Source organism: Pithys albifrons, chromosome 2 (assembly GCF_047495875.1).
Source record: "Pithys albifrons albifrons isolate INPA30051 chromosome 2, PitAlb_v1, whole genome shotgun sequence".
In the NCBI taxonomy this organism is placed as follows: domain Eukaryota; kingdom Metazoa; phylum Chordata; class Aves; order Passeriformes; family Thamnophilidae; genus Pithys; species Pithys albifrons.
In genome coordinates, this window is record NC_092459.1 from 19,120,429 (window position 1) to 19,135,888 (window position 15,460).

Consider the following 15,460-nt stretch of genomic DNA (forward strand, 5'->3'; position numbering starts at 1 on the left):
GGATGCTGAAATCACTTAATAAAATCACTACCTCTTTTTTTAATAAATGCTATTAACCTTTTTTTCTCCTTATAAAATAAAATAAACGTTGATTTATCTAGCTAATGCCTTGGTGCCTATAACACCAGGATAAGGATTCCATGCTTGTGTGGCACAGGCTTTGGGTGGCCGTGTGGTTGGCTTGGTCGGTGGTCTGCAGTGATGCTCAGTGAGAACCATCACACGAGAAAGATGGGGAAAGAGCGAAAAGGTTCGGTGTGAGGTGACAGAGTCTCCAGTCAGTCTTTAATTTTGAAAATAGCGTTTGAAGTGATAAATGAGATTAAATTCCAAAATAGCGCCATGGCCCAGTGTGCACCCTGGCGTGCTCAGGCGGCATCCGTGAGCATGAGGCGGAGGCGAGCAGAAGTGCCGTCACTCGTGTGCCCAGTGCCGCACCAGGGACCGGCTGCCCTCCCGGAACAGCTCCGCTGTCCTCCGTTACCCCGACCCCCTGGGGCCGCCCCCTCCCGCAGGGCCCGGGATGCGCTCCCGGCCCGGGCGGTGTCACGTGCGGCGGCAGGAATGCGGCGGGGCCGGGGGAACACGGGCTGCCCGCCCCGGCCCGCCCGGCTGCGCCAACCGGGAGCCGGCGGGGCCGCAGGGCGGGGGCCGGGCACGGCGGCCCCGGGCGGGCGGTGACGGCAGCGGGGGCCGCGGCGAGGCGGGGCCGGGCCGGGCCGGGCGGGTCCCGCCGGCGCTCAGGAGCTCCGCTCGGCGGCTGGAGAGAGCTCCGCGGCGGGGCAGTGACGTGTCCGGGCAGCGGGGCAGCCGCCGCGGCCCCGGCGCAGCGGAGCGGAGCGGGCCGTGCCGGGCGGCGGCTCCGGCCGCGCCGGAGGAGGTGGGTGTTCGCTCCGGTCCGGGGTCTCGCTCCGGTGTTAGTCACGGAAAGTTTGGTCCTGGGAGGTGGGCTCGGTGTGCGGTGCGGAGACGCCCCGCGGGGGCCGGGGCTGCCTGGCTGAGGCTGCGGGGCCGGGGAGGCAGCACCGCGGGGAGGGGAGGCAAAACCGGCCGTCAGGTCTGTCATTGCGCAGGTTTTGCCCGAGCGAGGGGGCGAGGGGTCCCCAAAACGCATCCGCGCCTTGTCCGGACTTCTCGCTCTTGAACTGCGGCGAAGGTTCTTCCCCGAGGTTTTCGCGGGGGTTTCTCGCGTGTACGCCGCCAGCTCCTGCTCCCTGCCCTCCCCATCAGGTACGAACAAGGCTGTGGAAAATCAGCCTCCCGAGAGTGCTGGAGTTTCTTTCAAAGCTTGTCTTTTTCCAAGCTGGTGTTGACCACATTTTCTCAGTTGGTATCTGCAATTAAATTGTCTTTCTTGACACGAATGAAAATGTACTTCCTTACAATAACAACTGTGCTTTTATCTATTTTTTCCAATGAGGTTTTAAAATTGTCCTTGGTTTCTTTGTAATTCACGGTGCAACTATTGGAGAAGTTACATAGTTGGTTGTGGTGATCCCTGACTGTAGTTTTTGCAGGATGCTCTGTGCTTACAGGGTACGGCAAGAACAGCTTTCAGAGATTGCCCAGTCATTCACCTGAGCAAGTGAGCAAGCAGGCTGTGTCAGTAGATAGTACCAGGTGCTTGGAAAAGCAGCTATTAATAATTTGCCCACAGCAGAGTCTTATTTTAAAGGCCTTGAAGATGTGCTTGTATTTTTGACTGAAACGATTTGTTCCATTTTAAGTTCTGCCCTCTTTTATTTACATATTAGATCCTTTTTTAATCGTTTGTTTATTTATTTCCCAAAGCTGCTAATATTATGACTTTAACCTTGTGCTGATAGATTTGAAGGTGTTTAGTTGCAATGTAAAGAGTATCTTTTTCTTCAGTCATGCAATTTAACTATTAGCATCAAAAGTGTAGGGTTTGTGTGGAGGGTTTTTTGTTTATTTTTGGTTGGTTGGTTGGTTGGTTTGTTTTTGTTTGTTTGGGTTTTTTTGCGTGACTCAAGAAATAAATAAAGATTGCTTAAAAGCTCTTTCTTGATAAATAAATACAGTAAGGTTATACCAGCATGTGTTAATTAGTGGCTACTTTTATTCTAAAGAAAATAAACTTTTCCACTATGCTTGGTGAACCCCATTGAGCATTCTGAGCTTCTGTTTTCTTCATTTCTGTTCTGCAGTAGAATTGAAGTATTACAGTTTTTGAATTTTCTGTTGCTTGGGAGACACAGATTTATTGCCTGAACACAGGACACATTGGGAGCCTACAAGTTCAAGCCCATTATTCAGGCAAGGGTTCTGGCTGTTCAGCTGTTTTCTTCAATGGGCCCTTCATTCTTTTCACTTGGGTGATCTGTTTGATCTTGATAATCTGTCTGACTTGCTTTGTTTAATCCATCTTGTCTTTTTTTTTCACCCTCTGGCTCAGTAGTCCATGAACTAGTTACATATGTTTATCTGGTTATGAACAGTAGTTCTGTAGACACTACCTTGAAATCTGATACTTCTGAAGGCTTTACAGTGAAATTTCAGGATTTTTATAATATTATTCTCTGGATTTCTTAGCTTATCTTTGGCATTGTATGTGTGATGTGACCTCCTGTGTAAGGGATGACAGGTGTCTTGTGATGGCACTGGGTGTCCAGTGGCGTGGGACTTCTGTGTCTGATACCCACAGATGGATGTGGTGGGAGAAGGGACCACAGAAGCAGACAGATGCTTGAGAAATGTGCTGTCTGTGATCTCCTGCTGAGTGCCTGGAACCAGCAGGATCCTCTGGATTGGACTTCAGAAGTTCATGCACCACAGGCTATGGAGAGGAGTCCCAGTGTCACAAGACAGGTGTGTGCGGGCTGGAATCGCAGCTCCAAGACGTGGAGGCCAAATGTGCAAAGCTTGTGCTATTGGCTCTGACAAGCCAGGGGTGAGCATGCCAAAGTACTGGAGAGGAAGTTGCTTCCCTTTCCCTATGCCCAGGAGTTCTCTCTGACCCTATAGGCTGTAGTTTCATGAGTTGGTAGACGAGCATAGCATAGAATACTGTGCAACAAGCTTCATCTTGCCAGGCTGGGCTGGATGGGGCTGTGAGCAACCTGCTCTTGTGGAAAATGTCCCTGACCCCTGCGTGGCAGGGGAGTTGGAACTAGATGATCTTTAAGGTCTCTTCCAACCCAAACCATTCTATGATTCTATGAAAAAAGCACCGAAGGAGTACTTCAGTTGATTCTGAGCTGTTTAGAAATCCTTGGATAGTTTATAAACATTTGAAGGAAAACAATCAGGTCTAAAAGTTGACAGGCTATTGTCAAACTTCATAATTGTTAATGGGATTTAATGCAACTGGGAATAGCACATTACTCATTTGTAAAACAGGAAGTCTATCAACTGCTTCTATATAAAGTAGAAATTATTTTTAGAATCTGTTGTAGAAAATTTGTAAACTTCAGTCTATTTCTGAAGAAGCCAGGAAGCAAAATCTGCAGTCGAGAAGGAGGAGCAGTTTTGATTCAGACTTTGAGATTGAACTTTATGTATTGTGCAGAGCTGTAGCCAGTTTATCTGTAGTACTATACTGCTCTTAATTTCGTATGTGATGGAGAAATGAGCAGTGTGTAGCACTTATTTTCCTCATCTTTTTTTAGTAATTCTTAATGCTTATGTAAAGTGTCTTCTGTTTCCCTTTTTTCCTTTAATTATGTATTTCCATTTTACAGTTTTAGTTTAGAATTATAGAAAGGATCTCATGGAGTTGTCCTATCGCCTCTAAATTTAAAGGTATTCTAACGCAATCTTGCTATAAGTTCAGCTGTCTGAAGCTTTTTTTGAGCTGCAAGTGCATTTCCAGGCTATCCTTGGATACTTCTTGTGGGATATCTGTTGCAGCAGTTGTATTTTAGAGAAACTTCTTTGGAGTTACACACTGTGAATGCAGTTGTTCAGTGGGTCCTACTTTTTAAATATTTTGTATGTTACAGTGAAGCAATAAATGAGGCTTCATTAATAGTGTTATGAATTAGTCTTTCATTTTGTGTATATTCTACATGTGAGGGAGGCATTTTTCATATCCAAGATCACATTTTGTTAAAATAATCATTCATTGCAAATATCTTTTCCCATTCCTATTCATACAAAGTCATTCTTGTTATTGCTTCTGTTAGTGGGAAATTAATATTGATAAATTAATTTCTGAATCTAGAAGTATTTTTAATGAGTGGAAAAGCTACAAGCCTGGATGCTTGAAAATTATCAGGGATTCATGCACTGAAGCCTCAGAATTACTTAAGTAGCCTGCAGGTATGTTATGAAGGGGTAGTGCTGTTTATAATAAGGAGGGGAGGCACAAGAGCAAGGTAAAACAGAATTCTCATTATGGACCTATAGAACTATGTCTTAATATTCTTTCTGTGTTTTTTTTTTCAAATCTTTCTCAGTAATGTCATTGTATGTGTGCATATGTGGTTTGCAGAGAGGAGAATCTCAGTGACTCAAGTTCTGTCACATATCCATGGAAGGAAACTGCTGACTTACTAATGTCTTTTGAGATTTAAATCACTTGGACATTTTCTTACAGTAAAGAATCCAAAATACTTTGGATTATTTTGAAACCAGCAGCATGTAAAAGTATGACTTGTTTTTAAAGGGGTGATGACAAGTAATGCTAAAAAAGATTTGAAAAATATGTTTTCAAACTTGTGTTTTTAGATCAAAAACTTGATTCATATTTTATTCTGAAATGCCTGAATCAGCAAGACTGTGGGAAGCGATGCATAACTGCACATCGATTCATGTCCTACATGTTCACTGCTCAGTCAGGAAGACTGAAGCTTAATGTCAAATGCGTGGGTGAAGCAGTTAAGCAGAGCAAAATAAATTGTTCTACTTACGTGCTGCTGAATAGGGGCATTATCTTGGGAAAATCTGTTTCAGTGACTTACTGTACTGTAGAATACTTGTTACTTGGGACTGAACCATGAATGTGAACTATTAGGATCCAATCTCAAGGTCAAACATTCACTCTTGGTTTTGTCCTGTAATCTCTTTTTTTTCTTGAAATGCATTTAAAAATTGCAGAAATCATATGAATATTTTTTCCTTAGAGATACAGAATATACATCTCAGAAACTTCAGGAAGGAGAGTAAACATTATTTCTTCATCTCTAAGGTGGGATAGTAAGTTATTGGGAAGTGGACAATATCTAGATTTCCTACTAGGATCACAGTGTGTCTTGAACTTATGTCTCTTGTCTTTGTGTTTTTCACCTTTTTACAGCACTCACTGACTCATCCTCAGTGTTCTTTTAGAATATTATACATAATATTTATATTGTTGCAAACCATGGACTGACTTTTGAGTTTTAAAACCTTCTCTTTCAAACTGTAGAAGGTTGAGAAGAAAGAGTTCTACTAGATCATTTGCAAATGAAGGAAAGAGCGGAGACTGCTGATGTTAGGACCAGATACACAACTTACACTTCCATGGGAAACTATCTTCCATTATATGGTTTTTGAAGACAAGGGCTGTTCTTTGCATGTGCTATTACTATTTTTCTTTTATACTGTAATTGATGATTTTACAGTTGCATTGTGTGATTTCTGATTTATGTGAATAAATTTTGATGTTATAAAAAGAAAATAAAGTTGTGTTGTTTTTCTAGAGCATGCATTATGGCTTTGTTATTAGAAATGAATTTCCATATTTTGCTCCAAATATTTTTGAAACTCAGAAATAAGACTCTGTATTTATATTCTTTATATAACTTTATTCATAGGGTGAAATAAATTTGTTCAATTGGATGCTTTTGCAATGGTCAGATGTAATGGGTTGTCCTCAATGAGAAACAACATAGTTATTTTTCCAAGAACAGTAGTACCCAAAGAACTGAAAATGTTTAGTAAAAGTGTCTCTGTCAGAACTTAGTTTGCATGTAGCAGTAGTAACTGAATATTCATTTCAGTGTATTCTTTCACTTGTATCATTGGAAAGAACTTGGTGGAATTCTTCATTAGTTGTCATCAGTATCTTGAAAGACAACATATGCCTTGTAAAACTAGAATGCATGATTTTAATGCAATTGTGAACAGGACTTTCTGCTTTTGTGGTGGATGTGTCACTGAAATGCAGTTGGAGGGGAAAAATGCTTTGTTGACTGTATCCATAAAAAAACGTTTATGCCACTTTTAGTTTTGTTTTGTTTTTCGAAGCTAAGATGGTATTTTGGCAGTCCCGTGGTGTAAAGGAAAGCACTCTGGACTCTGAATCCCAAGGTCCTGAGTTCGAGTCTCAGTAGGGACCGTCCTCTGGCAGTTCAATGCCTCCCTGCCATCCAATCCCATCAGATCTCGGATGCTCAGCAGAGTCAGCCCCAGTTAGTACCGGGTGCTGTGACAGTCCCAAGGACTTCACTGTCACTGTCCAAGCTCGCTCGGCCGTGGCAGATGGACCTTTAGGACTTACACGGTGGGGCCAGTTCTGCACACTCTGTGCCTCACCTAAAAAATCCACTGCACAGGCTGTAAGGGCACACCCACACGGGGAGAGCCCTTCCCAAATCTTCGTTCACGAAGTCTGGCCATACAACAATACAGTACAAGATGGTATTTTACATGTGAGGCTGAGCAGAATCACTAGAGTAAGTGTTATTTTGGTGCATTTTTTAATAAACATTTCTACAGTCTCTGTATAATAATTCTAATTACATGTATATTAATATGTATGGCACTAAACCCTGTGCAGGTTTATATCACTATTGAAGTGTTGTAGTATGTGAGGATCTTCTCTGACTTAAAAATAGAAATGTTGATGAGGATATTTCCAATTAAGGTAGTATTTGATATTCAGTGTAGAAAGGGACTAATTTGAATTAAGTTTTAAAAAGGAGGTTGCAGAAATAAAATTGGTTTTCCAGATGAAGTTACTTGATTGCAATCAAGTTATAAAGCAAATGAAAAATGCTCTTACTATTGATATATTTTTATTTTGCTTGCATGTGCGACATGGAAGATCACTGTGTTGACCCAGTAGCACAGTCCTGTAGTTTGTGTGGCACGGAACAAAACAAATCAAATCTGTCTTGACTTAAAGCATGTGATGCCAATGCTCACTTTTAATTCTTCAGATTCTTGCCATTTATTTGTACTCCTGACCTCCAGGATGGCCTCCAAGACCTGGGGAGATGCCTGTCTTCTTCCTTTGGGTATTCAAACAGTTGCCAGGACAAAAGACAGAAGCAAGGCTTATTCACTAAAAGTCAGGTGTCTTATATACATGTTCAGAAACATCTTCCCTTCCCTAGTTTCAATAAGTTTTTATCCATACTTTTCTCATTCCTTAAAATTCTGTAGGTCATAGCTTTTGTATTTGTAAATGAGGTATATTCCTACTGAGCTTAGTAAAACCACATGCTCGTGTTGGGTTCAGCAAGGTCTTTTGCAAAATGTCATTGTAATCTGGGTGGGTGTGCTACTAGACAGGTGGAAACCTTGTGGAATGGTTGCTATTAGAGATGACTAATTGTTTATAACTTGAGGTTGGTAACCAGTGGAGTGCCCCAGCTGTCTGCCATGGGATGTGTCCTTTGTAATGTTATGCATGACGTGGAAATCCACCAGCCCTTGCTCATGAAGTTTGTATGTGACACCAAACTGGAGAAAAGGGGTGGGAGATGGATGTCCTTGAGATCTGGGTTGTCATTCAGAGGATGTGGGCAGGTTGGAGGAGCTGGCTGGCAGGAACTCGGTGGAATTCAACAATGATGAGGGCAAGGTTGTGCCCCTCGGAAGGAATGTCTTCTCTGAGGGAAGGACTCCTCTTCACTCAGCACTTGTCAGGTCACACCTGGAGAACTGCGTCCAGTTGTGTGTCCACACCCCACCCTGCCCTCATACAAGAGAGATGTGGATGAAACTGAGCAAGTTCGTCACATGGCTGCCACAATGTCAGGGAGTGGTAGCACTGCCTCGGAGCAGAGTCTAAGGGAGCTGGGCTTGTTCAGCCTGGAGAAGAGATGCCTCGTGGGGGCCTGATGGCAAGCTGCCAGTAAGGTGACAGAACAGCAAGCTATGGTCATAACTAAAGTAAGGGTGCTTCTAACTGGATTTAAGGGCAATGTTTTTTTCTAAGACAACAAAGCAAGCAAGACAACAGGATGCCTGGCAAGGTAGTGCAGTCTGTCTTTAGAAAAGTGAGAAGTAAACTAAAGTGTGTTTTAGTGCAATTAAAATTTATCTTCACTGATAATCCCTTTAATATGCTTTTTTTAAGAGATTCAGCAATGGCAAAGTAAAAAAATATACAAGTTCCATTAGTTTCCAGTCAAACTTCTTGGGATGAGAGAAAAATCACACAATACTTTATCTCCTGAGATTTTCAGTATCTCAGGAGGTAAAGCAGCCTGGACTCACTTGGTAGCTGACCTGGCTTTGAGCAGCAGGTTGGACTACATGACCTCCTACCAATCTGAGTGAGTCTGTCAGGCAGTGGTTCTGTACTTTGCCTTGCAATAATAATCTGTAGAGGAAAAGAACATAAATATCAAAAGTTTAATAGTTCTTTCTCATTGCACTGTGATCAGGATCCCTTGCACAAATCTACAAATGCAATCTTTGCTTTCTTCTTTCCCTTCTTCTAGATGATGTACTAAGCAGGAATGCACTCTAGATGAAGAAATGTTGTAAATAATAGCCTTTAAAAAGACTAGAAACCCAGTGTTCAGCCATGCTTTTCAGGTGTCTCTGTAGATTGCTTCTTGTTCAGGGCTTGCTGCTATTGGGTTGTTCTGGCTTGGAGTGGGATGCTGCTTGGTGTAAGAGGGTAACAGAAAAAGAAGCCAACTAGATTTTGGGGAAATGGATTTTCTCTACATTCTGAAAAATGTGCATCTCTGCAGATCTGACCTTGTTTGAATTGCTGCAGGTAATAGAATTTCCCCCAACTTTAACTGAACAAGGAAGTGAGCTTCATATTAATTTTCTACCTAAACCTGTGTACTTCCTTTATTATTCAATTGTCCATGATTTGGATAATTTTCTATGATAAATTTAAGAAGGAAACTTGTATAGAATAGGACTGTTAGCTATTAATAAAACCAAATATACTTTAAAAGAAATAATGATCCAGTCTTGATACAGATTTCTTCTGTGGCTTACAACATGTGATGGGAAGCTGTCATAATATGAATGCCTGCTTCAATCATACCCACTGTAGACACCTCTGGAAAGAAATCTACATTCTGTGTTTCTTAGGAATAACTTGTATGGAGAACAAACTGTACTATCATTTTTTGGGGTTTCTGTGTAGCAGAGTTTTCTTGTGTGTCCTTGATTCAGGTTCTGTTTGTGATTATATAATGCTCATTGGCTCATTCTCTCTTCAGTGTTAAGAATGAAGAGTCCTGATGTTGCTGCAGTTACAATGCACACACCCTAAGGAGAAGGTATGTCAGTCATCTTAGAGTGGTAGAGCTGAAAACACTTGGCAGCACGTGTGCCCTTGGGAGCTCAGTGTGTAGATACTGTGTCCCCAGACTGGAATGCTGCACTGCCTCATAGTTTGGCAGAGTTTGTGTTGGTCCTGTTTCTGTTACCTACTGACCTCTGCACAAGTAATAACTTATGGAAAATAGTTCTGTTGAAGTGGAAATACAGATGTTGATCAGTATTTGTAGTCCTGTAGCTGAGAACTGATGGTCTGTTGTTTATCCCACAATGAGAGGAAATCATTGAACAAACTGTGATGTACAGACATAGCTGAGAAACCTAGTCCTGGAGGCAGAAGGAATTACAAGAGGTTAGGAGAAGGGGAGACTGAGTCACAGAGAGGAATGCTGACATTCTTCTGTAGTCTTTGGGCAAGTATAAAGGTGCCTTTGTTTCCTTTGCTGAAACTGCCATTTGCAGTGAAATCAGAATTTCAGTCTTATGGATTATGCAGGCATTAGCCCTCTGGGCTACGAGGTCTGCTGTGGAACATCAGAGGCTCCCACTTCCTTCCGTACCAGCTTTCCAAGGTACCTTCAGTACCATGGTCAAAGGTGAGCGTTCTTGGTGGAAAAACTGAAGTAAATGCTGGGAGCTGTCCTTGGGGATCATTTCATACTTGGACACTTCTGGTTTCTTGTGTGAGTACCATTGGAAATCTGAGTGCTTGGACTGTGTGGGGCTTCTCTGCATCAGAAACATTGCCCAGGACCATCTGATATTAATATGGCAGTTTAATTATTTTTTTTTCCTATGTAGCAATTTAAAATTTAGAAATTTAGTGAGGAACTGAATATATTGCAGTATAATAAAGGATATGCTTTTCTTTTTCTTTCAAAATTCGTGCATTTAATATGATTAGTCCTTATTTTTAATGCCAAACTTAGAAAGTTACTATCTAAACACCTGGAATGAAAGCATGCTACCCTGCTATAAGTAGCAGTTTTTTAACAGAAGTAGTCTCCTAGGCTTGGAATAATTGGGGTTTGCCTAGATGGACTGGTTCAGTTACAAGTGGGCAGGTAAACTGTGTTAAAAGATTGAAAAGCTATCTTTCCTGTTTGAGTCTGTGAATAAGAGTAAGAATTACATGTTCCTCCTAACAGTTTCATAGGAAAGAACCAGATAAAAACATCAGGAAACAGACATGGGAAGTGTGGGCCGATGTTTTGACCAGAGAGGGTCAGCTGCTTTTGATAAAAATGTCCAGGAGATTCTTGGTCTCTCTCTCTCTCTGCACCTGATGTACACTGGACACACAGGGTAAATGTAGGGGAAGAGAGGGAAAGGAGGCAATCTGTAGATCACCACTGTGGTCCACACGGTCACTGCTACCTCTACCCTCTACATCTGAATTAAAGGAGGTGATTAGCACTGAGTCAGGTGAATTGGTCACGCATCTGGATGCCAGTGGGACTCTGGGTGAGGTAACTTCAGTAGCTTCTTTCTGTCCCAATGTTTCTGTGATTGCTGTGGAGCCTGCAAGGGTGCAGTTTGAGTCATTAAATAGAGGTTATATCATGTTTATGAAATCAGTTTTATATGGGGGGAAAAGCTCCATATTTTTATAACCTCGGTGTCATGTCCAGTAGGCCAAGGAAGTTGTTCAGTTATTCAGATTCATAATTTTGTAATGGAATACACATGAATATATTAGCATACGTGTTTCATGTTTAATAGGGAATTTTTTTTATTGGCAGTTTTTAAATACTTTCAGAACAAAATTGTATTACTCTGTCTTAAAAGCATTTAGCTGTTACATTTTTTATATTATTTTATGTTAAACCAAGTTCCATCTAGTCAGTGGTCTTGTTATTGCATCTAGAATTCAGTGTTCAGTGTGGGGCCCCAGTAAAAGTGAGGGACTGGCAAACTGGAGCAAGTCCAGTGAAGGCCACTGCTGTGGTCAGGAGTGGGAACAGGTCAGAAGAGGCTGAGGGAACTGGGTTTGCCTCTTTTTGAGAAGAAAGGACTGGGAGGGATTGAATTGCAGTCCTTTGCTTCCCAAGGTGGAGTTAGAAAGAAGATGGAGCCAGACTTTTTTCAGAGGTGCACAGCAGGACAGTGAGAGGCAATGGCTGCAAGGGTAATTCCAGATGGGCATATGAGAAAATCTCTTCCTGGAGTGGCTGGTTAAGCACAGGAGCAGAAAGCTCTGGGAGATGGTAAAACCTCCACCTTCATGGGGTTTCATAACTTGGAGGGATAAAGGCCCTGAGTAACCTGATTTAATTTTAAAAACACCAGTCTTGAGTGTATGAAGGAACATTCAGAAGTCCCTTTCAGGTTAATTTGATCTGTGATTTCCATGGTTATTATCTGAATGCACCTGTTCAGCTCTGTTCTGTGTAACTCTGTTAGCAGCAGAATCAATGGGGAAAACACATGAGCTACAAGTGCAAATATATCATATGCTGCTAATCAATAAAATCATCTGCCTTAATCTTGATTTAAACATCTTTAACTTGAATTAGTTCTGCTGCCTCTCAATAGAAGAGTGAAAAACTTCTCTTTAAAATATGGTCCTATTAGAGATTGTTCGTAAACGTGTGTCTGCTACATAACATGACAATTATTTTAATTTTGTGGAGAGTATTGATGGCATGTATAATACACAAGTGCTCTTTGCTGCTGCAGGGTTTTTCTCGGCATTGAAAAAATAGAGAAAATATGTGGAACTTCAAGATGAATTAATGCAATGTATAAATCAACCTCTGAGGCATTCTTAAGTGAGACAGTGTATCTTTCTTCTTGTGAATAACTGCACTGTTCAGATAGGAGCAAGCAGGTCAGTGACTAGAACTCTAACACTGGGTCTGTGTCCTTCCTTGACACAATTCTTGTGTAATTTGAAGCATGTTACTGTGAGCTAGATCAAAATGAGAATAAAGTTCCATAGCTCAGCTCTGTGTCTTCTTCATATTTGGTTGTGAGGAAGAAATTGGTTTTAAAAAAAACAGTGTTGAAGTTAACTTTCATAGATGCCTAAAAACTTGCATCATATGTTTAAATTTAAAAAACCCAAAACATTCTCAAAGCCTTGTAGCTACTCTTAAAGATGCATTTGGAAAAGGTGCTGAGTCTCACTTTCAGAGATTTGCTGGTTATTATGTTTCACACTTGAAAACCTATGCTCCAGTTAGATGTAGCTTTAAAAGAATAAAGAAAACACCTTTTTTTTTTTTTTTCAAACTGTAACTATCACTCATTCTGACTGCCAGTTTTGGTGTGGCAAGATGCATACCAGACATTTATAAGCAGGAACACGCCTTGGAGCTCTGCTGATAGAAATTGTAGAGAGGCTTTAGAAGGGGCACTGTATAGTGAAAGTAAATAATGGAACTTTTTCTCTGATATGGACAGATGTTGTGTACATGGGTGAATCATTTCGGAGCCTTAGCTCTGCCACTTGATTTTATTCAGGACTCGATTAGGAATTACCAAAGCTTAAGAGACTTTAAAAGAGAATTTTGTATGCTTAATTCATAACAACTTACATTTACTGTTTCATCACAATAGGATCTTATTCTACCAGAGCTGTTACACTTTTTGATACATCTGTCCTGATGATTTGCCCTTGCATACCTAATGTTAGGGAGGTAAATTTTGGGCTGGATCCTTTTTTGAAGCATCTTCTTTCATTCACTGCCACTTCTTCTGTCACTGATGATTCATTTGACCTCTGCATCTTGATCCATTTAGTTTATTATTTCTCCACTGTACCTTGAATTTCACTGTCTCCTTCAGCTTACTCTTTTCATACTTGGGCTGTGGAGACTTTCCAAGGGCTCCATCTGTTTTGTGTGCAATTGCCAGCAGAAGTGGTAGCTTCTTCAGTTTAACATCTATGGGCTACTCAACAGTAGGAGAGAAAATTCAGCATTAACTCTTCCACTGTCTTGTGAGGCTTTTGGAAATTCACTTTTCCTCCTCAGCCTTGCTCTAAAATCTGTCTTTTTGGCATGCTGTCTTTTGAGTTAGTGTGAAAATGGTTTGGGGGCAGAGTATATGCATTGCTTAGCACAATGGATTTTCCTTCTAGATGATACTGGAATGTCACTATTAAACAGTGTTATGGAGAGGGAAGGAAAAGAACTCATGGATTCTGGGCTTTGCTCTCTCCCAGGTATTCAGGACTGAAGTAAGGGAATGCTTTGTAAGGTTATTCTTTTTCTTAAAACATGAGATTGATGCCGTTTGAGAAAAAAGGAGGAAAGAAAAGGTGCTCAGGAATCTGCTCACTGGTACTTCATTCTTCTCAGGAAAGGTGGAAGTAAAGGGGCTCAAGTAGAATTTTTAAGATTGGGGAGGAATAAAAAAATCAAAGAAGCTGTGTACAAAGTGTATAATTAGAACTTGTTATTTTTGATTGCCAGATGGAGAAAAGTATCATCAAAACTGAGTAGCTTCCTTGAATTTTTATTCTTAGCCCTTCTTCAAGATTTTGAAACAGAGTATGTGCTCCAAACATGGAAATAACATGTTTTAGTAATCTGCTTGTGATAGTCACAATGGGAGCTGCAGAGTACTGAATGGTTTAAAAACTTCGTCTTTCGTCAGCTGGCTTACTGAGGTCATTAAAAGAATTGGCTCCAATTCTGAGGGCTGTACACATAAAAGTTTGGACTGTATTCATATTGAAGCAGAAGCCAGGCACATTTCTTCTCTTCCATAATGGCATTAGCTAATAGATATGAGCTTGGCCAAAGTGAAAAGGAGTGTCTCAACATTTGGAAATTATGTTCATCTACAAAACATGTTCCTTTCATTTTTGCAGGGTTTTACAGTCTGCTAAAGCTGCAGTGGATACATTAGGATGGACACAGAGGATTTCCCTCCCCCACCACCAGAAGGTAATTGAAATAGTTTGGAGTTAAAAGCCAATGTTGTTGTAACAATTTTATTATCTTTCCAAAAGTGTTTTTACTTCTCAAACATTCCAGTTCCCCATATCACCCTAAGGCTTAGTCTCAGTGCTATTCTGCTGAAACATGAGCTCCTGTCATCTACCCAGCCTACCCCTTACTGCTCTATGCTGGTAGCTTGATGGCCACTGGTGTAGCCCAGGTTTCTGAGGCTGCAAAGGCAAGATCTACAGACACCATGTCATTGCCTTCTGTGTTTATGCTCTCTCTAAGAGAACATTGCATGTAGTTATTTTTTTATCCTGTTCGATTTCCTGTAAGCACACCACTGTATAGTGCTTGTTATTACGTATTTTAATTCTTAATAGGATTTGGCTTTTGGTAGTTGGATGCTGGGGGACTTTGTAGAAGTATTATGTGCTTGTTCTGATCATCCCAAAGCACAAATTTATGGAGATGTGGGTTATGGAGACCTGTGGTTGAACCCCGTACAGTTGCTCTTATTTTGGTAAAGTTGCCACTAACGTTTGTATAGATAATGATTTTTCCGTAAAATTTTACCTTTTTCTTATGTAGGACAATATTACTTATGGGCTTGTACTCTATTATATACATTGATGTATGTATATGTTAATGAAATGCCCTATAAGCAATAATGTATATTCACTTACTGTTCACACAGAGCTTAGACAAAGCCATTTAAGTATGAAAGAGGATTTAATCATAGTTTTTTTCAGCTGTAACTCTTAGGAATTTGGAAATTGCCATCTTAGATCAGAACTGCTTTCTCTCTAGTTTAGGCACTGCCACAGTCTGTTACTAGATACTGACTAGGAAATTTGGAATGTAAAAGAAGCAGGAACCTGTGAAATCAGCTTTTAGTGGATTAGATTTCTGGCCAGCATTACTGGCAGTTTCATTAATGCTCTGAGATGTCACTGAGGTTATTGTTGGCAAAAATGTTTTGATTCTCCTTGTCCTAATCCATGTGGTCAAGATCCTGAGTTTAGCTCAGTTTTGTTTAGTGACAGTTACTGTGAAACTATCTCTACTGGATAATCCATCTCCAAAGCAATGTAGTGCTGTGAGGGAAGAGTCATCCCTAAGGAATCAATATTTCCACTTGAGCAGGG

At 41.0% G+C, this 15,460-nt stretch overlaps 1 protein-coding gene across 2 annotated transcripts in view; it reads left to right on the forward strand.

Moving 5' to 3' along the window:
- The first annotated feature begins 727 nt into the window (after nucleotides 1-727).
- ARHGEF10 (Rho guanine nucleotide exchange factor 10) overlaps nucleotides 728-15,460 on the forward strand; it is a 116,831-nt gene continuing 102,098 nt past the window's right edge. For both annotated transcript variants that reach the window (XM_071548437.1, XM_071548438.1), the window contains exons 1-2: nucleotides 728-880; nucleotides 14,240-14,315. In XM_071548437.1, the coding sequence (XP_071404538.1) occupies nucleotides 14,279-14,315 (37 nt within the window). In that variant the 5' untranslated portion in view covers nucleotides 728-880; nucleotides 14,240-14,278. The remainder of the gene's footprint in view (nucleotides 881-14,239; nucleotides 14,316-15,460) is intronic.